Source organism: Hypomesus transpacificus, chromosome 9 (genome assembly GCF_021917145.1).
Source record: "Hypomesus transpacificus isolate Combined female chromosome 9, fHypTra1, whole genome shotgun sequence".
Lineage (NCBI taxonomy): Eukaryota > Metazoa > Chordata > Actinopteri > Osmeriformes > Osmeridae > Hypomesus > Hypomesus transpacificus.
In genome coordinates, this window is record NC_061068.1 from 9528963 (window position 1) to 9548853 (window position 19891).

The 19891-nt window shown below is 39.0% G+C and overlaps 3 protein-coding genes across 5 annotated transcripts; all 3 read left to right on the plus strand.

Moving 5' to 3' along the window:
* The first annotated feature begins 579 nt into the window (after positions 1-579).
* LOC124471821 (limb region 1 homolog-like protein) lies at positions 580-10391 on the plus strand. Its single transcript, XM_047026434.1, has 17 exons — positions 580-837; positions 4529-4613; positions 5546-5579; positions 5812-5951; positions 6414-6517; positions 6618-6744; positions 6835-6903; positions 7035-7099; positions 7199-7271; positions 7361-7444; positions 7546-7622; positions 7723-7800; positions 7916-7989; positions 8101-8191; positions 8308-8374; positions 8562-8723; positions 8825-10391. Exons 1-17 carry the CDS (start codon positions 772-774, stop codon positions 8908-8910), a joined length of 1482 nt encoding a protein of 493 aa, XP_046882390.1. The 5' UTR covers positions 580-771; the 3' UTR covers positions 8911-10391.
* Positions 10070-13958, plus strand: rhebl1 (Ras homolog, mTORC1 binding like 1). Of its 2 annotated transcripts, XM_047026437.1 has the most exons (8): positions 10070-10495; positions 10864-10935; positions 11075-11142; positions 11469-11551; positions 11651-11707; positions 11841-11888; positions 12087-12168; positions 12267-13958. In XM_047026437.1, exons 1-8 carry the CDS (start codon positions 10444-10446, stop codon positions 12357-12359), a joined length of 555 nt encoding a protein of 184 aa, XP_046882393.1. In that variant the 5' UTR covers positions 10070-10443; the 3' UTR covers positions 12360-13958. The 2 variants fall into 2 exon arrangements, with proteins under 2 accessions (XP_046882393.1, XP_046882394.1); XM_047026438.1 differs by lacking the exon at positions 11841-11888 and having other exon boundaries at positions 10076-10495.
* Positions 13959-14242: 284 nt separating this feature from the next.
* On the plus strand, positions 14243-19743 carry prkag1 (protein kinase, AMP-activated, gamma 1 non-catalytic subunit). 2 transcript variants are annotated; one of them, XM_047026435.1, is made up of 13 exons: positions 14243-14474; positions 15239-15290; positions 15488-15588; positions 15675-15756; positions 15850-15908; positions 16047-16092; positions 16202-16256; positions 16443-16569; positions 16797-16962; positions 17050-17087; positions 17198-17344; positions 17949-18048; positions 18205-19743. In XM_047026435.1, the coding sequence occupies exons 1-13, from the start codon at positions 14460-14462 to the stop codon at positions 18213-18215; spliced, it is 999 nt and encodes a 332-aa protein (XP_046882391.1). In that variant the 5' UTR covers positions 14243-14459; the 3' UTR covers positions 18216-19743. The 2 variants fall into 2 exon arrangements, with proteins under 2 accessions (XP_046882391.1, XP_046882392.1); XM_047026436.1 differs by lacking the exon at positions 15239-15290 and having other exon boundaries at positions 14247-14474.
* Positions 19744-19891: the final 148 nt, after the last annotated feature.

Below are 19891 nucleotides of genomic sequence, written 5' to 3' on the forward strand. Positions count from 1 at the left end.
TTTAATTGGTCTTCCACAATATTATTTCCACAAACTGTAGGTAGAACCTATGAAGTTTGAAAATAAATCCAGGGGACTGAATTCGGTGGGAGAATGGCAGTAGGCCTAATCTGTGACCTGCAGAATGCCAACTGTGTCGATATCATTCAACAGCTTCATAGAGAAAGCCAGAATGTCACGTGCAAAATATTTGCATTCACTGGTGGCTACAAAGTTGTTAAATGAATGCATCACCTAGTGTGTTTCTCCATACCTACATCAGCTTGTAGTGCATAGCGTCCCACACTGCACAGGATGTCCAATGAGCGGCTTGATAGGTAGAGAATTACATTTTTTAATAGTTGTCAGGTGATACACGTTGATAGTAAGGCCATACTCTGCCATCTCGAGTTTTTAATGACATTTTCAGTAGCCTAATATAAAACTGGTATAATATTTGCAGTACTTTGGGATACTTCAATATTTAATTAAATCACAACTCCTTCTAGTAAAATCCTACCCAAGTGTTCTTGACCCTCTTTCACGCCCACCACCCCATAACAAGCGGCGGCGCAGTAGTCGGTTGGTTTGCTATTGAACAGTTCCCTACAGTTACCTCTAGGACTGCATTGCTCCGCGCACGACTCAGTCATTGAACAACATAAGCAACGACGACAATACAGATTGCGCTAACCAAAGCAGCAGTGCCTGAAGGGCGACCTGCAATAGTTTATTTTGACTGTAGCATAATCAAAGAGTTTGGTCCAAATTTAGCGATATGGTTGTCAGAGGATGGAAGCACCAGACGAAGTGTCCGTTCGGGAACAGATTTTCCACGACCGAATCAGAGAGACCATAGTAAGTTGATGATTGTATATTCTGTTGTAATTTTTGTTATGGGTCATTTATATGGAGCCTGTTGGTTGCTTAGTTGTCAGGAGGATAGGTATTTGTCAATTATTCAAGGGAATGTCTGGGGACGATGCCTAGATCATGTTTGAATGGAAGCCGTGACATTGCTTAATGGGTCTGCCCTTGTCTTGTGGCTTGCCAGCTGTAATCCTTGCTACAGTTTTGTCCATTACCATGTTTTTTTTTTGTGGGTTTCGTACAGAAATCTGCTTATGACGATTCATAGAAACGTGAGGGCCGCTTATGTTTGTAGCCTATGTACTTTGCTGCCACTCTTACAGTATTGTGAGCCTTAATTGCATTAGTTCAGACTTCACTCATTGTGCATTTATTCTGAACGTTTACTGGACATATCGCTGTCCAGAGTTAGGCTACTTCTTATTGAGCTTCTTATTGATTGTGAAATATCACTCCAGTATGTTGGGTGAAGTCAAGTAATTTGGGACATCAGGCATAATGGGACAAATACGGTTTTACATCTTGGGCTCTTTAAAGATGAGCAGAAAAGAAGCAAGAAAACCAAATAGAGTGAAAAAGACAGTGAACAGGACAGACCAATGGAGTGAAAGCATAGAAGGGTCTTGTGCGTCAGAGCTCTAGCCTCCTAAAATTGGGAACACACTGGCTCACTGGAATGGAGCAGGTGAAGGTGCCCCTAGACAAAGTTTGCTCCAAATAACAATAAAAGTCAGTACAAACTGTTCTATAATGTTCTACATGTAGATTCTGTTGGCTGATAGGAATGTGCTATTGCTAAGGATGTATGGAATAATGGAAATTCAGTCCATTAATTTTTTTTAGGGATCCATGGTCAAATAAAATGCTTTGACGATGATCGTTTTGATCTTTGAAGATCCTCACTGGTTAGGCATTAGTTGTAAATCTCTGTGATGGCCAGACTTTGGGACACTAGCAGTGTTCACACTCTCATTCATGAAATAGCTTTATGGCTTTTGGATTTAAATCTCTCTTTTCTAACTCCCAAGATTTTCAGTCAGTACCCTGAATGTAGTCTGTTTATATTGGGGTTGGCTTTGTCCTGGCGCAGACTGGTCTGTTTCAGTATTGGGGGTTTCAGTACTGGGGGTTTCAGTGCTGGGGGTCAGATGGCTGAGTGGTTAGGGAACGGCTATTAATCAGAAGGTTGCCGATTCAGATCCCGGCCGAGACAAAGGACTTTGTGTCCTTGGGCAAAGCACTTCACCCTACTTGCCTCGGGGGGAATGTCCCTGTACTTACGGTAAGTCACTCTTGATAAGTGCATCTGCTAAATGACGAAATGTAAATGTGGTACTCCAACACCATGACTGCTGTTCATCTACTTTGAGACTTGCTGAATGTCTCCATGCATTATCCTGCAAGATTGAAATAACACAGGGTTGTGTCCAAAGTGTGGGTTTGAGATGATTATAGTCTTATTCCTAGTATCTTGCAAGTGGGAAGTCAGTTTTTACTATTCACTTACACAGCCACAATACAGCTGTATTACGCCTGCAGATCTCTTACACACTTGACTGTACAGCACTTTGGTTGACATAAGTGGTTTTCAAATGTGCTTTATAAATACATTTGACTTGACATGTATGGCCTAGCTGCCCACCCAGCAACTTTGTTGCTGGTCTTCTGACATCATGGTATTGTTTTCTGTATTAGGTTTAGAAGGACTGTCAAGATGGCAAAGGTATTAATTCAAACACTTCTCAAGAAATTAACTGTGCAACGTATGAGAATGGCAGAGGCATTATAAACCTCAAATAGACGCATATGTACAGCTGTTCATTCGGTCTCATATGCGTCTTGGTGTCTGAAGCTGTTATGACCAAGCAGCAACACTATCCTCTTCATTTGATCTGTCCTTCCTGGGGATTGCATCACTGCAGGCTGTTGCTTGTAAGGTATCACATTCTGTCTATTCCCTCTCCTTCTCACTAGTCTAGGTAGGCAGACAGTGGGTCAGGCATACTTTACACCACTCAGTAGTCAAGTATGTCATCATAACATCTTGTGTTAGTTTATATGATGACAACTCATGGCCTCTGACACAGATTGCTACATATAGTCTGTAGTTAAACTGTGGCATTTAAAGGCCCAAAAAGAGTATACTCAATTGATCACTGAACACAGGGCCGGTCCTTACTATAGGCAAAATAGGCAGCCGCCTAGGGGGACATGAAGAGGGGGGCGGCATTTTCTGAAGTGCATCCATCCTGAGAAACTGTTGGATAAGAAAAACCATGAAACACAGAGGATGGTCCAAAAGTAATAATGAACACTTATTTGTTTCCCTACCAAAGCATGAATAGTTATTTGTTATGGAACATTTCCAGAATGTAGAATTGTGTTCATAATAGAACTATTCTGATATATTTATATCTGTTATATTTTCAAGGGGTCATAATATGACTATGTCCATCTGTAATCTGTTAATCTGTTTGCGGCTACTTGACTGACTAGTATGCAGGTTTCTGCTTCTACACATGCCTGTTCATATACTGTGATTCCAAATAGTGGCCTGTGAATAAGTGTTTGGTGGCTGTCCTATTTGTCTTTCTTTCTTTGGTGATTTCTTTGTAATCCAAACCCTCTTCCCTCTATCATTAAAACATTGTCTAATCTGGTAATCTCCTTCCAATCAATCCCGTTCACACACAAGAAACCCACACAGACCTACAGTGGATTTAGTGTGCTCTGCCACATTGTCATCATATCACTGTCTACAGTTTTGACCCTGTAACCACAGACTGTAACCACATCAGGCTATTTTATAACTCTAAATTTTGAAACCTAAAATACATTAATTAATCCAAATTTGTGTTATTCAAGAATTGTTTTACTACATGTTAGTTCTGTTGAAAAGACAATATTTAAAAAATGCAGAGAAAAAGTAAAATCAGTCGAACACTATGTTCAGAATAAAATCTGTGATGGTTCACAGTTAGGTTGTTACAAACATCAATACGTGTTTGAGATAATCCTCCAGCCAGATTGAACTTGTCCCGGTTTGCTTTCTATTTTTCTTCACTTCAGTACATACCACCCATCCTAAACAAAGAATGAATGATGTCACTTGGTAACCAGTTAAAGTGAAGACAAACACACACCAGGTAACAGTAAAGTCTGTTGTGTTTAGGCCTCAGGTGCCTCTGCCTTGATTAACCGGGACTATGTTATGCCTGCTTGTAAATATTCTGTTAATGTGATGGAAATTGTGCCTTTTTCTCAGTCCAGCTTGTCACCTAATTCACATGTGCTAAGAGAGGATATTACATATCATTTATGTATAGACAAGATATTATGTCAGCAAGTGTGTGTGTGTGTGTTTCTCAGTAGACTCAATAATTGGTTATCTAAAGAAGGGACGAAAAACAAGCTAGCTATCCTGCGATTCCTCACTAATTCATCTGTAAAGTCAAGTCAATAAGTATGGAGGTAGAGTCTCACATATCATACTTTTGAAAAGTCTGAAAGGAAAGATGGGAAAGTCTGTGGAAACCTGGCTTCTCACTTTCTTTCCTGCTGGGAAGGGGGTCATATCACAGTCCATGATGTGACATGATGGTGGGACACAATAACTGGTCTTCTCTGTCTAAAATAATGGATGTCTGTTTATTTCTTCTTTCGGTCTCTGTCTCCACAGATATGTGTCCTGTTTTTCGTTTGTCTTTATATTGTGTCCTACCTGGTCATCACTCACTACAAGAAAAACTCTGAGTTTCCGATTGGTACGTATTGTATGTGTCAGGGGTCAACCAGCTGAGTCACTGAGAAATGGAGGGTCTAATAAAGTTCTGCTACTCTGAAGTCCACGGATTAACTGCTTGGATGGATCCACTGTTGCATAGTATTTCTATAAACCAGATCCTCGTTTAGTTCCAGGTCTTTTAAGTGTTGAATTACATGTGTAAATGCATTAACATATGTTTGCAATGTAACCTTGCAGTGCTGGATATATTTCAGCATTTCATTCATATCTATTTGAGAATGGCATATTGTTTTACATCATATCGTCCATTGAGCTGTGTTGTACTGCCACCCTGGACACACACTGGTCCTAATAAAATTCAGACACTGTTATGCAACCATCTCCCCTCTTCTGCCCGATCCAGCCACGGCCCTCATCTCTGTTAGACAGGGAGAGGGGTGCAAGGAATGTTCCCTAGGGATAATAATACCCTCTCTGCGACGTACAATGTTCATAACAATCCCCAGCACATCACACACCGACACAGATAAACACACACAAATGCATATACATACACTTAAACACACAAAGAAGATAGGAATGTAGGGTCCCCCCCCACACACACACACCCATTAAACAGCTAGAGGGGCAGAATGTCTGTCGGGGATAAAGGTTCAGCAAGCTAGATATAAGTTGCTTATTTCATTAGAAATCTCTCTTAAAGTCTGATGTAACATATTTTCGAATCAACAGATGAAACAGCATATTGGACTATTTTGTCAAAAGGATTTAAATAACATTAATACATAGATCCCAGTGGTCCATGTATATCAACATTTTCAAATAAGCATTTAGCATTCCCCAAGGGAAAAAGCCAGTATTGCCAGTTACTTGTCTCTCTCTTTAGGAAATCAGGGGTAAGGTCATCTTGTAGGGTCACTTCAGACATTCTAATGGCTTTTCATTTTGCAGATGACAGTGAAGATGCCACAGTCAACAGAATTGCGTAAGTAAAATATATTTAAGACAATGAGCAATTGAGACATTGAACCCCAAGTTGTATGGCAGCTCTGCTGCTGTCGGTTTGAATGGGTGAATGAGAGGCAACAATTTTTTAAGTGCTTTGAGTCCTGCTAAGGTAGAAAAGCACTATGTAAATGCAGTCCATTTACTTTATACCCATCCTTGGCACAGACTGTCAAGAAACCAATAACTTTTTATCTTTCTCTTTCCCCCAGTTTGTGGCTCTGTACCTTCTCTCTCTCTGTTTCGATGTGTGCTGTCCTCTTGCTGCCTCTCTCTATTTTGTCCAATGAGGTCCTTCTCTCCTTTCCACAAAGCTACTACATGCAGTGGCTCAACGGATCCCTTATACATGGTATACACACACTGAAACACATGTTGACAGATAGTTGCACACATTTGAAGACAGAAAAATGCATAGAGTTAGGGTGATGGCTAATCCTCTCAACAGGTTGTCATACACATACTTGTCATACCGCACTTTTCAATCTCAGTTGAATAACAGAGAGGGAAATTCAGGGAAAGAGCCTTCCCCATGCATTGTCCACTCTCACAGATGACCAGAATTTAGTCACTTTAAAGCCCGACTAGAAAGTGAATAAAATGTAAAAGGAAACAAAATAAACTATCCTTGGACTACTTCAGTGTATGTAGAGAGGGACTTGACTGAGGCCTCCTATCTTAGTTGATACTTCTCCAGGAAATTATATCTGTTGGTTTTGTTGCTGTTACTAATGTTGAAATCCTGGAATTGAAAACTGTGCCTTCTACAAGGTCCATGCTATTCTTTCCTTATCTGTGTTGTGTCTTATTACAGGACTGTGGAACGTAGTATTCCTCTTTTTCAACCTCTCTCTAGTCATCCTCCTGCCCTTTACATACTTTTTCACAGAATCTGAGGGCTTTGCAGGCTCAAAGAAGGTACCCGTTCCTCTCTCATATAACAATCTGCACAGTACAGATACTGTATATAAGCGCCATGCATGTTTCATAAGGATAATCATTTTTGTTTGCTCTGCAGGGTGTGATGGCTCGTGTTTATGAGACTGCAGTCGTCCTCCTGCTCCTCACCCTGCTGGTGCTAGGTATGGTGTGGGTGGCATCTGCCCTTCTGCATGACAACAACATGGCCAGAAAAGGTCTCTATGGTGAGAGTTTCCCTTCAAACCCTGTTTTTTTGTAACCAGTGTATTCATTCATTATTCTGTCAGCTGAACCATGCCTTTCTGTTGTCTCAGATCTGTGGGAGTACTACCTGCCCTACCTCTACTCATGTATTTCTTTGTTTGGGGTCCTGCTTCTCCTGTGTACGTACAGTCCTCTACTCTCTGCTCTGAATGATGATCAAAGAATTAACGCAGTATTTCTGTGCCTATAATACTGCACCTAGGTCCAGAATAGGTGTAATTTTGTGTTTCGGATTTCTCTTGTTCCACAGTATGTACACCTCTAGGACTTTCTCGTATGTTCAGTATCACAGGGAGCTTACTCGTCAAACCACGGGTGAGTTTCTGCGCTATCTTTGCCATGTGTATTGCTATTTGAATGTATTGTGACGTATTGTCTTGTTGGCTGACCTTATGAATGTCTGACCTTTTGCAGCTGTTGGAGGATGTGGACGAGACCATGAGCTGTGCTGTGTTCGAAGAGGCCTCCATCTCTAAAAAACTTACAAGTAAAAATAATTTCTCATACATAACTGAATAGATATTCTTTAATATAGAAAATGATCAAATTTAAAATTTGCTCTCTTTACTCGGCTAGATGGGACTACCTGTTGGATGAATGTGAATATGGAGGCCCTGAGGAATCAATACCTCTCCACTCATGCCAACCGGATAGCTTTGGGTAAACTATCCCATACAAGTCCCTCTTACAGTATAACATCAATGTGGGACAGTATTAGAAGACATCAGGAAGCTAATGCTACATTTCTACTTTCTTTTTAGAAATGCGAAGGAGAGCTTCACCATGGCAGCGTAACCTTGGATATCCATTAGCCATGCTGCTGCTGCTGGCTCTAACAGTGAGAAATTGATAATATAACAAAAAGACACATTGACTAAAATTGTTTTTGTTTCATGGTAACTACTCATTGACTGTGTGTATGTGTTGTTGTCTCCTAGGTGGTGTCCGTTCTCATTGTGTGTTTCCATGTTGTTGAGCTGATGTTTGATGAGACAGCTATGCCTCGTGGGATGAAGGTAAAAATGATGAAAACCATTTTTCTCTACAAAAGGCCTTTGCATAAAGAGTGTATATTTTGTAAGTAAATGTGTTCTGACAATAAATATTAAATGTAATTCTCTCCTCCCAAAGGGCCCTCTTCTAGGTGCTGCCTCGTTCTCTATGTTTGGTTCATTGGGGGCAGCAATGCAAGTCATACTTATCCTGTATCCTTTTCTGCCGACCACATCAGCTTTTCTCTTTTACAGCTTTTTCTAACTGTGTTGCATTGTCATTTGCGAGAACATAAAGGCTAACCTTGACTACACATGGCTCAGGTACCTGATGATCTCCTCTGTGGTCGGATTCTACAGCTTACCTCTTTTTGCCAAACTACGTCCTCAGAAACAGGATACCTCTCTGACACAGGTACTCAAAAGCCCACTTGGACAGGCTTGGAAAGTGTCCACACACTCACCCATGTGCATACACAAACTCATCCTCACCAATTATCTTTCATTTTAGTCTTGTTACTCTGTTCTCAGGTCATTGGGAACTGTGTGTCTCTGCTAGTGCTCAGCTCAGCTCTGCCTGTATTCTCCAGGACTCTGGGTAAGAGATACATTCTATTCATTTAGCAGATGCTTTTATGTTGCATACAGTACATGTACAGACGTACAGAACATCTGGCAGGTTTTAGGGCTGGAAGTTATGTGCCAAGTAAAAACACTAAGTAAAAAATAAAAAGTACACTACCTGAAATCCATTCAATCTTACTACATGTTGTGTAATTAATCAGGGATCACCCGATTTGATCTGCTGGGTGATTTTGGACGGTACAACTGGCTTGGGAACTTCCACATTGTGTTCCTATACAACATTCTGTTTGCTGGGCTGACCTCTGCCTGTCTCATCAACACACTGACTTGGACTGTGCAGAGAGAACTGATACGAGCGTTTGGTATGTTATGTTAGATGTAAACACGTATACACAAGTGCATACATACACCCATAAACATACAGTGTAACCTGCCCCCTTTTTAAAATGTCCTTTCTCTCCAGGTCTACATAAACTGCCAATGACTGTGTCCCGCTCAACTGTCCCACTCAGGCTCCTATTAGCAAATGGACTCTCAAAGTTTCATTGACTTTTTAATTAGCCAATATGTGTGCTACTGCTTACTAAAGCATGTCTAAAAACAGGACTCTATTGTATTGAAGGATGAATGGTCAGAGCTGGAGTGAGAAATGTTCTATAATTCCACTCTTTCTTATCCATTCTATTTCCCTTGTCACCAGGTGCACCTAAATAAGTAGCCATATATTTTACTTAATTCTGTCATCAATTCATTCAATCGTTATTCTTTTTTTCCTTTGCTAATTTTTAGCACTGCAAAACCGTACCTACCTAATTTTACTGTAAACAAGGTGGACTAAATAAATGCCTTGGATTTATGACCAAGTGAAACTGTGATTAGTTTACAATATGTACTATGTTCATATCGGTGTATGTGTGTACAGTATGTATATGTGTTTATGTGCCTATGTATTTTAATTTTATATACAGTATATATTTTTTCACATACAGGTAGTTAAATGATTCACTTGATTTTTTTTACAAGCACATTCTTCTTTAATTTAGGCTGTTCAGACTTTCAGAGAATGTTCTAATTAACTGAAACTCCTCACATACCAATATCGAATGTGTTGTCATTTTAAACTGTACATGCCTAAGCTGTAAACAATTGTACTTGCTCTGTAGCCTAGCTGATCTTTTTTTTTGTATTACACAATAAGTACATGTTAATGTACTCAGTTTAAACAATGAATAAAGGGTGTCAAAGCTAGAATCTTTTTTACTGCTGTGACAAAAAAAACGATATTTATGTCTCTTTTTCCTATTCCATTTGTTTAATCTTAAACCTGTTGATCTATAGTCCAATATCTACCAGAGCTATACCTATATCCCTGTGTGAGTGTAACAATCACATATTATTTCCCTATAATTATACCTATTAGCCCCCTATACCTATTAGTAAACAATATGTTATTGTTACACACACACAATGTGTATCTACATAGATAAATAGAGAGAGAGAGAAGAAAGACATATTAGATAGATTAGATATATGAGAGAGAGAGAGTTATATAGCTAGGAAGAAAGAAAAAAATAAAACATCCTGTTATGGTCCGACAGCATGAAGGGTAGGTAAAAAAAAAAAAAAAAAAATACGGGTGAGAGTGACCTCTACAGTACAAAGTAAGACACATTCCCTCGTGTAAGAATGTGACGTAAATAGTTTTACGACGGTGTGCTTGCTCAATGTCTAGTTTTCGACAGTGAGACTCGCGCATCGCAACTGCTGTGAATAAGCCTTTTTTCTTTCCCGTTTTAAGTTAAAAATACTGCTACTTTTATCATTTAAAACGAAACATTGATATAGATACTTATATCGAAAAAGGTTTGATAATAATTATCAACCGAAGTACTTTTCCTTCGTGCTTCAATTCTGTTTAGAAGTTGCAACTTGAGGCCCAGCGTTGTGCGCTCGAGTGGTCTTGAAAAGTTTGTTGTTGTCACGTGACGGGATACATATGAGGCGATAAAGTTTTCGTTTCGATATTAAAACTAGCTAGTTTAACAATTATACAAACATTAATCCAAGTTTTTTCATACCATAATGCCTCAACCAAAATACAGGAAGATCGCTGTGATAGGGTACAGGTCTGTAGGTGAGTGACACCGCTATCTATGCTAGCTAGTTAGCGTGCAAGCTAACTAGCTAGCGTTCTTTGTTTACAATTGTGACAGTTAGCTAATTTAGGTAGTCCATCAACTTGGCGCCTTTCCCATTTTAATCTAAAAAAGTGTAATCAATATGCAGCCCAATCTTTGTTATAATAACCAATTATCTCGTATTCTAATCCATTTACGTCAGATTGGTTATTTAGAGTAGCTAGTGCTAGCCAAGGCATACAGCTAGCTCTGGCTAGTTATATTGTTGCGTTGACTAGATAAATCAGAGAAATAGATATATGTAATGTGAACAGCGATTTCATTTCGTACTGATCTGTTTTATTACCCGGCATTCTTCCTTCAGGGAAATCTTCGCTTACAATTCAATTTGTGGAAGGACAGTTCGTAGATTCCTATGATCCCACCATCGAAAACAGTGAGTATCCTTTTATTTATTGTCTCTGATGCATGACTCACGACATGAGTTGTGTCACTCACAGCAAATGCAGATCTAACAAACCTTATGTGCCCAGATATATTGTGAATTTGTAGATATGTTGTTCATTTTCTTATAGCGTTCAACAAAATGGTGTCTGTGAATGGTCAAGACTTCAACCTTCAACTGGTGGATACAGCCGGACAGGTCGGGTTAAGCTTAATGTTAAACTCCTCAATTTTGAGAAAGTACTTGAATAGGGACCACCAGTTTATGCTAATGGTAGTTTTTTCAAACATATGAGCTACAGACTTAATAGTAAAAGGAAACACCTAAGTGTACAATGAATGTGTATGTATATTATAATAAATTCATATTACAATTCTATGAGTTTCTCATGAGGACCATGTGCTATAAATGCTAGTCTGAATGGATTTGTCTTGGTGATGTAGGCTGGGTCGTATCAGTGTGGCAAGCCTAACTATAATTGTTGGGTAACCAACAATAACATGTTATCTGCTATTTTTGTACAGGATGAGTACTCAATTTTTCCTCAGTCCCATTCAATGGATATTCATGGTTATGTCCTGGTCTATTCTGTAACCTCCATGAAAAGGTGAGAAACGAATAAACATAAAGGGACAAATTATTTTCTATTTACCAAAATATTTGAGAAGTCATGTACTTATTAGTTATCTTTTTGTTTTATTTTTAGTTTTGAAGTTGTTCAGGTTCTTCATGACAAGCTGCTAGATATGGTTGGAAAAATACAGTAAGTAAACCTTCAATTGTTAGAAAGTTTGACGAGTATGTCTGAGGTTCTCATAGTTGTGAATACTATTAGTTGTTTCAAAATTAGGACATTTTAATCTTTTTTTATTTTTTTATTATTATTTATTTTTAAGAGTGCCAACTGTACTGGTTGGAAACAAAAAAGATCTTCATATGGAAAGGTAAATGATAACGCTCCTACCACTTTGAATGAATTTGTTTTATACCTATAGCATGCTTTCTTGCTGCTGACTGATGTTTTCTGCCTTGTTGTTTTTGGGGCTTGTGAGTATCATTTGTGTATTATGAATGTATTACATATATAATGTGAGAGAGTTGTATGATTTGAATTCCACTTAATGAGTGCTGCATTTTTTCAGAATGATAAAGCCAGAGGAAGGTAAAAAGCTGGCCGACTCATGGGGAGCTGCATTCATGGAGTCATCTGCCAAGGAGAATGAGGTATTGAAAGTACTCAAAGCTGCTCTTAAAACATTCTTTGCATTTTAAAGTTTGTAAAGATGAATTTGACCCATTCTATCTGACCCACTGCAATGCAGACTGCTGTAGAGGTGTTCAAGAGGATCATTCTGGAGATGGAGAAAGCAGATGGGAACGGTCCTTCTGAGGAGAAGAAGTGTGCAGTGATGTAAAAGGGTCTAACCAGGACAGCAGTAAGCTCATTTGAAGAAGACAGAAGACACAACATCACCAGCCATGACCTTACCAATCATGACCTTTCCAGCAACAATAGACTGCAAATGCAGTTTGCTCCTTGAATGGAATTCAGTATTGATTTACAAAGGTAGCCAGTTGCTTTGACGGCTGCTTTAAAAGCCCACATAACCAGATATTTAGCATCACTGTTGGCCTTTACCCAAATATATGTATGGATGACATAAACCAGACAGGAGATTGCCAAATGCACAAGCCCACATTTATTCAAGTGAGATGGATCCAAGATATTTTTTATCTCTTGATAACAATCAACTAGCCATGTATCGGAAGTTGGAGCAGTGGCTAATGTAGCTGTTATCTAACTTTGCATAAGCACAGAAAGGGCTGAAAAGGCCTTGATTCCTACACAACATGCCTGATTTTTTTTTTTTTACAAGGTCGTCTGTATATTTTGGCCAATCCACTGGCCTTGAAGGGGAGAGACACAGTTCACACTGCTGTATCTGTGGCATTGGAACATCACTATCATTCACAACTGTTCAATGTCCTAGTATGTGCTTGAACAAATTCTCTCAGTTTTACACAGCTGTGTAGTGGAATGTGCTCTAGAATGGATCATTATTTACATTCTGTCATTATAATTTTCTGCAAATCATCTGTTGGTACTCTTCACCAGAACTGTATCATGTCTTCATGGAAAAACAAAACAAAAAACAAAACAAAAACACAATTATTTTCTGATACATGTTGATGTTTTTTCAAGCTGTTCTGGTTGGCAGATTTGTCCTTGCTTTCTTCCCCTCAGATTTATCTGTCATGTGACTGACTAGTAATTAAGATGTAATTATTCAGAAAACAGCCCTCTGAAGGAAATTTAGATTAGAGAAGAATGGAAGAGATCAGTTATATTTACAAGTTGTGGCCTTTTAATCCCAGAGAACTAGGATCGTAGACACAGGTTTGATAGTGTTGTTGGTTATATTTTGAAATGATACAAATGTGTTCAATATATTATATTGAATATCTGCAAGTACACTATAATTACGTAGAATATGGAGTTGTAGTTTTTGCATTCATGTAAATTCCTTAAAATTGTGGACTGTATAGCAGGTCATGGGGGGATACAGGGTCTGCAGGGTTACTTTTGACAAACTGGAGATCATCAGGCATATGAAATCCACCAGTTTTGCCTGACCTGCTTAGCCTTACTTACAAATAAATTATAATGAGCCTATGCTTTTTATAGAATTGAACTCTATAAAAAGAGGTGTGTGTGTGTGTGGGGGGGGGGGGGGTTGTAGTCCATGAGTTGGTAATTAATGACTGTCGAAGATAAGTTGGTGATGCTGTGTCTTGTGCCTTACCCTTCTTCAATCCCCCTTCCTCCACCTGCTTCCCAACAAGACTCAAGGTGCTCTTTAGGTTTTTTTCTCCCTTCTCTGTTGACTTGGCCTCATGGTGAGAACAGGTGATGGTGTGAACCAGGACACCAATATCCCCATGTCGGTCATGTTAATTCAGAAGTCTTGCTGTAAACAGTTTTGTATATATAAATAAATCCTTTACTCCTTTAACGTTTTGATTGTCTTGGACTATCAGTCGGCCTTTGTATGCCATGTCCCAACTGTGAACGTAGACTAATGATAAATTAGGACCTGGGAGTTATAAATAACTAAGTACCTACCGTCTAAAAGAAAAGTCTGGAAGTGGCTCACTGAAGAAAATATAACAGCTTTTAAATCCATGCGAAATACAAGTAGCGACCGAAGGCTGTGTCATTTAAACCCCCAGCTGTACTGTCATTGACACAATGTAAGAGTCACTAGAGTCAGCCAACCAGGTTTACAGTTGGAGGAGCTAGCGGAAGCTTAGCTAGCAGAACACAAGAACACCACACTCGGAAGTCACGATCGTCGTTGTATCATTAACCACTATTAGCTAGCTCTAGCTTGTCGGGAAAGGCGTCTTGTGCAGATAGTCTGGTGGTCTTGGAAAGGATACACTGTGATCTTGTATCTGGTCGTTACTTTCTTTTACAAGTTTGGATTGAGGGAGTGAAGAATAGTGAATGGAATATGGAGTGTGTACTGGTAAGTCGCCGGTCTAGCGGTTTAGTAGACGAATGTACAGTACCACCTAAACTATATTGTGTTTCAGAAATGGGTCAGTATATTTGCTGGATATTGGAACGATTCAATAGTACAGTAGCTAGTATCAAGCTAACTCAAACGTAACTACTGCAGCTAGCTACATTTACCTTTTTTTTCTTGCCAGTTATGATTGCTATGATTTAGCATTGGAAACGACTGCATGTTAATTTCAGACTCCACAACTTTTGGTAGCTAGCTAACTAGCTTTCTTAGCTAGTGTGGGTAGTATTCCTGTGTACTTAGCTAAACTAGTCTTCCAACTGCAAGTCTAGCCATCTGCTGGATGGCTATCAGTTCAGGGTCTGTCCGTTACCCTGCTTGATAACTAATACATTAGCTAGACACTTAGTACTAGCTACTGTAGCTAGAAATTACGACTCAATAATACTTTATTAGCCAGCTAGACAGTATCAACCTAGGCTACCTATTTGAATTTGAAATGCGCTATCTCTAAAGGCTTTTCGAGTAACGTGTGGAAACTGTTGGTCTTTATCTCTACATACCGTCGGTACATAATATGACCATTTTGAATAATTGGTTCAATTAGCCCCCCAATGAGTGGAATGCTATTGTATGTATTGCCAAGCAGGAACAATGTAGTGGATGGCAAGAGCAAATACAAGTCCTTATGATTAACGACAGCTAGCACTTGCTAACTTATGTGATAACTTGCATCAGGCTGAGTAGTGACCTTTTCTTTTCAGATTCCAGGAGCTCTTGATGATTTGGAAAGTAAAAAAGAGACAGTCATTGATGGTATACAGGTTACATTTTTCTAAAAATCTCATTTATATTAAATATTAGAATGAACTGTAATGGACAATATGTTGTCTGCTTTGCAAATGTAAACTATAATTTACAACTGAGCTGAGTAAGCTTGTTAATACTGTATCAATGACTGTTAATAAGTCTATGAATGGATAGTGGACTACATTCTTCTCATTTCCCCTTAGACCCAGAGCGCAATGTGTACACCCGCTTTATGAAGTCTCATCGGTGTTATGACCTGGTGCCAACCAGCTCCAAATTGGTGGTGTTTGATACATCACTTCAGGTAAAAGGATCATGTGTTTGGTGAAATGAGTGAAGGTCTACAAGGCAATATCTAACATGTGTGCCTTGTACAATTGTTTCTAAAAGGTTAAGAAGGCTTTCTTTGCGCTGGTGTCAAATGGCGTGAGAGCAGCCCCCTTGTGGGACAGTAAGAAGCAGTGTTTTGTTGGTAAGAGCCTTTTTCTTTTGCTTAATCTTAGATAAATAATATGAATGTCACGTGTACTTTATAATACTGTTTTAACACCTGCTGTTGTTCTAGGTATGCTGACCATCACAGACTTCATAAACATCCTCCATCGCTACTACAAGTCACCTTTGGTAAGACACTACATTTCACTGCATCTTACATTCTCAAGAATAATGTGTAAGCTAAAGTGCAAGGAGTAATATACAAGACAGAACCAAAAATGGAAAAATGGAACAACTTCTAATGTTTAACTTGCACTAATGTTTCAGGTTCAAATATATGAGCTGGAAGAGCACAAAATAGAGACTTGGAGAGGTATTACCATTTATTAACTGATTGAAAAATAACGTCCAATGTCTAACACTCAAAAAGAGCAACTACAACTGTACTTTTCTTTTAACATATTTTCATTTAAATGTTTTAGAATTGTACCTTCAAGACTCTTTCAAGCCCCTTGTCAGCATATCCCCCAATGCCAGGTGAGTTTCTGGTAGTCTAATACCTAGGCAGAAAACAGTAGCTCTGTGTAACCTAGTCAGCACAACTAAAAGCAACTTTTTCAGGTGTATTGAACTTCATATGGTAGACCTTTGACGGATTGGTGTCTTTACACCACTGAAGTATTAACTTCTCTGTTTATTGTGTTATACTTGTCTCCCTTCCAGTCTGTATGATGCTGTGTCATCTCTGCTGAAAAATAAGATCCACAGACTGCCTGTCATCGACCCCTTAACAGGAAATACCCTCTACATTCTTACACATAAGAGGATCCTAAAGTTCCTTAAACTTTTTGTGAGTCTCCTTCATTATGTTTCTTACAACCCGTTATATCACCTGCTGGTCATGTTGTAGCTCAGTATCCAATTGTCAACACTATTGGGGCTAAGGTAGGGGTGGTGCAAGGTTTAACAAGTCTAGCCAATGAAACCTATACCTAGGTTTATCAAGGTAACTTGCTATGGTTGATTTGATGCCAAACCACTTGGGTTATACGCATGGTTCGTGTTATTGTGTCTCAGATATCGGAGATGCCGAAACCAGCCTTTTTAGGAAAAACCCTAGAGGAGCTAGGTATTGGGACATTCCAAAAGATTGCAGTGGTGCGCTCTGATACCCCCATCTACACAGCACTGGGCATCTTTGTGGAGCAGCGAGTGTCAGCTCTGCCTGTAGTGGATGACAATGGTGAGTGGGGAGAGAAGAGCGGGTCAACTTGTGGGGGGTCAGTGGTTCACTTGTGCCATGTACTCATGTATTTTCTCTAACACATAGGTCGAGTAGTGGACATCTACTCCAAATTTGATGTAATTGTAAGTATTGTACAGCTGTGCTGCAGCAAGTTAGTCTCAGATAAGCAGGACTGTCTAGTTTTTGTTAGTTGGGGATGTTCAAAGATTAATTTACTTATGTGCCTGTACAGAACCTGGCAGCAGAAAAGACGTATAACAACCTGGATGTGACCGTGACCAAAGCCTTGCAGCACCGCTCCCAATACTTTGAGGGTGTGCTCACTTGTAACAGACGGGATACGCTGGAGGCCATCATCAATAGACTGGTGGAGGCAGAGGTGAGAAAAATTTGTCCATGTTTACATCTCAACATTTATGTGTAGGTCCAATATTGGAACATTTTATGCTTAAAGTGTGCTTGGAACCATAAAAGCTGTGCTTTGCTATGACATGAACTTGAGTAGCCATCCTTCTAAAGATGTCTGATGTATCTTGTACCCTTCATGTTGCCATTTCCCTTTGTTTTCATATGTACAGATAGATTAACATTGTGTAATTCAGGATTAATTCAGAGGAATAAATTATCATCATGGATGTAAATATGGTGGTGGCTCTACTCACTTATTTTACAGAGACTGAATTGCTCAAAGTTGGCAAAATGTCACAAATTCCTAAACTAAAAATACTATCATTTTGATAAAAATAAAATCACTGAAGCAAGCATATTAACTGAATATTTGGCTATTTCGGGTTGACTGCCAATGCCTGCTCAAACATAACGCTGTGCCCCCCATTATTTCAGCTGTAAGAGTTTCTATAGATTCAAGATATAAGAGCTATATTCAAAGTGCCTCCATTTGGAAACCAAATGGCCACCCATCTGTTTTTTCTGGAGCTAAGAAGCTTCAGATAATAATAAATAATAAGTTGTGCTCTCCCCAGGTGCATAGGCTGGTGGTGGTGGATGAGCAGGAAGTGGTGATGGGCATTGTGTCCCTCTCAGACATCCTTCAAGCTCTGGTGCTCACCAACGGAGACGAGGGTGAGAACACCACCTTACCTAGCAATGATCATTGACATGATAGACACATGATACAGAATGGTATAATAAATACAAACATTAGGATGTAAATGTTTTAAATAATGTATCTATTTATTAAGATTTTTTCTTTGGTGATGTATTCTTTTTTATTTTTAGGAACTGCTTGATCGATTTACAAAGGGAAGGGGCTGAAAAATAATTGGAAGTAGATCATAGAAGAAAGGGGGCAGGAAGAGTGGGAGAAGGAGGGGCACGTCAGAGGGGTTCAGTGTGAATGTCTTTGTGTAGGTTCCTGTCCTGTGTTAAGCACATGACAATCTCTTTCCCTCCCTCCCTCTTCGCAACAATGTGGAGTCTGTTGACTTTGTCAGTGTAGCAATATAGAAACATTATGTGAGTAACAACTAAGGGATATACAGAACTGTTAACCAAGCCAAAACTCAAGCAACCCCAAAAAATGAGACAGACCTTCTGAAGTGGACCCAAAGTCTCAAGCCAGCCCAGTTACTCTAGAATTTGTAGTTGAAGTCCTACATTAATTAGATTTTGTTACTTAACAAAGAACTATGTTAATTTGTCTGACCAATCAATTCTCAGTGGCTAAGTATTCTGATAGTATATTTGGATTTATGAAGTCATGTATGGGCCTCATTCATCCTTCAGGGATGGTGTCTTGCTGCTCATCTGGACAATTCCAGGATAGCGTGTCATAGGTTGGATGTTGCTTTCCAGCTTTACTGAAATTCTGTTTGCAGCATCATATATTACTCTATCATAATGATGCGATCATGGATGTATTATCTTGACATCTCCCCAGTTCTCGTGTGCTGTGCAGCCTAACTGCAATGTAGCTTGTTTGGAAAGCTCCTAAAGCTATCTTAGCGGTAGTAAGAGGATGTAAATTGTAGCGTAAATGTTTTTAACAACACACTTTATTTTAAATACACAACCACTAAATATGTGTGTTCTTATCTTGAGTTATCATTGACTTATATTTGGCATTCTCATATTCTGTTTGTTTTATTGTATTTTATTTCCTTGTGATTTTTATATATTTTAAGTTGAAGTATTGTTTGAAATGTAAGTGTTGGAAACCACATTGGGACAAAATACAAATGCAGAAATAGATCCTGATTATAATATTAAACACCTTATTTAATAATGAATGTTTTTATGGCTTGTGCTTCACAATCATTAGCATCACAATCTCTCAGAAGTCAATTGGGGTATTTTGACCAAGGAAATGCAAACTTTCAGTTTCAGAGTCCAGTGAAAATGTGTGTTCCTCTGATGTCATGAGATTTTTATTCTGGAAACATTCCCAGTTCCACTTATGTTTGGATGTGTTGAATGCATATGAAATGGTTTGTCATTTACATTTAGTTATGTATTGGACAAAAAGGGGGACCATCTTGCTGCAGTGACTGTGGCCTCTTTCGTTCGAAGCACGTACGAAACACAACTTTAGCTTTACAATTACAACCAGCACTTTCCTCATGCACATGCTCCAAAGGCTCACCTTTCATGCTTCAGCATATGAAAGAGAGCTCATTGCACCATTGAGTCAGTATACTTTCAAATGCAAAAAAAGTTGATACTCTGGTTATAACATTGATGAGATGTTATCAATGAAAGTGCAGTTTTGTTTTCTACACTTCAATTTAATGCATGAGCAAATAAATATTTTCTCTTTGATGCAATTGTCTTGTACGTTTTTTTTAATTACATGTAAAGATCTGTGGAAAGGTCAGACAGGTCATTGAGTATTAGGCTATACAAGTACTTACCAGTGTAAGATAAGTCTAATTAGCATATGGACAGTTTATAAAGGTTGATGGGGACA

Coding starts and splice junctions, on each gene's coding strand:
- LOC124471821 (XM_047026434.1), top strand. CDS start 772: ATGGAAGCACCAGACGAAGTGTCCGTTCGGGAACAGATTTTCCACGAC. Junction 7,801..7,915: donor CTATGCCTCGTGGGATGAAG/GTAAAAATGATG, acceptor CTCCTCCCAAAG/GGCCCTCTTCTAGGTGCTGC. Junction 8,375..8,561: donor TGTATTCTCCAGGACTCTGG/GTAAGAGATACA, acceptor GTAATTAATCAG/GGATCACCCGATTTGATCTG.
- rhebl1 (XM_047026437.1), top strand. CDS start 10,444: ATGCCTCAACCAAAATACAGGAAGATCGCTGTGATAGGGTACAGGTCT. Junction 10,936..11,074: donor TGATCCCACCATCGAAAACA/GTGAGTATCCTT, acceptor ATTTTCTTATAG/CGTTCAACAAAATGGTGTCT. Junction 11,143..11,468: donor TGGTGGATACAGCCGGACAG/GTCGGGTTAAGC, acceptor ATTTTTGTACAG/GATGAGTACTCAATTTTTCC.
- prkag1 (XM_047026435.1), top strand. Junction 16,963..17,049: donor GCCTGTAGTGGATGACAATG/GTGAGTGGGGAG, acceptor TCTAACACATAG/GTCGAGTAGTGGACATCTAC. Junction 17,345..17,948: donor ATAGACTGGTGGAGGCAGAG/GTGAGAAAAATT, acceptor TGCTCTCCCCAG/GTGCATAGGCTGGTGGTGGT.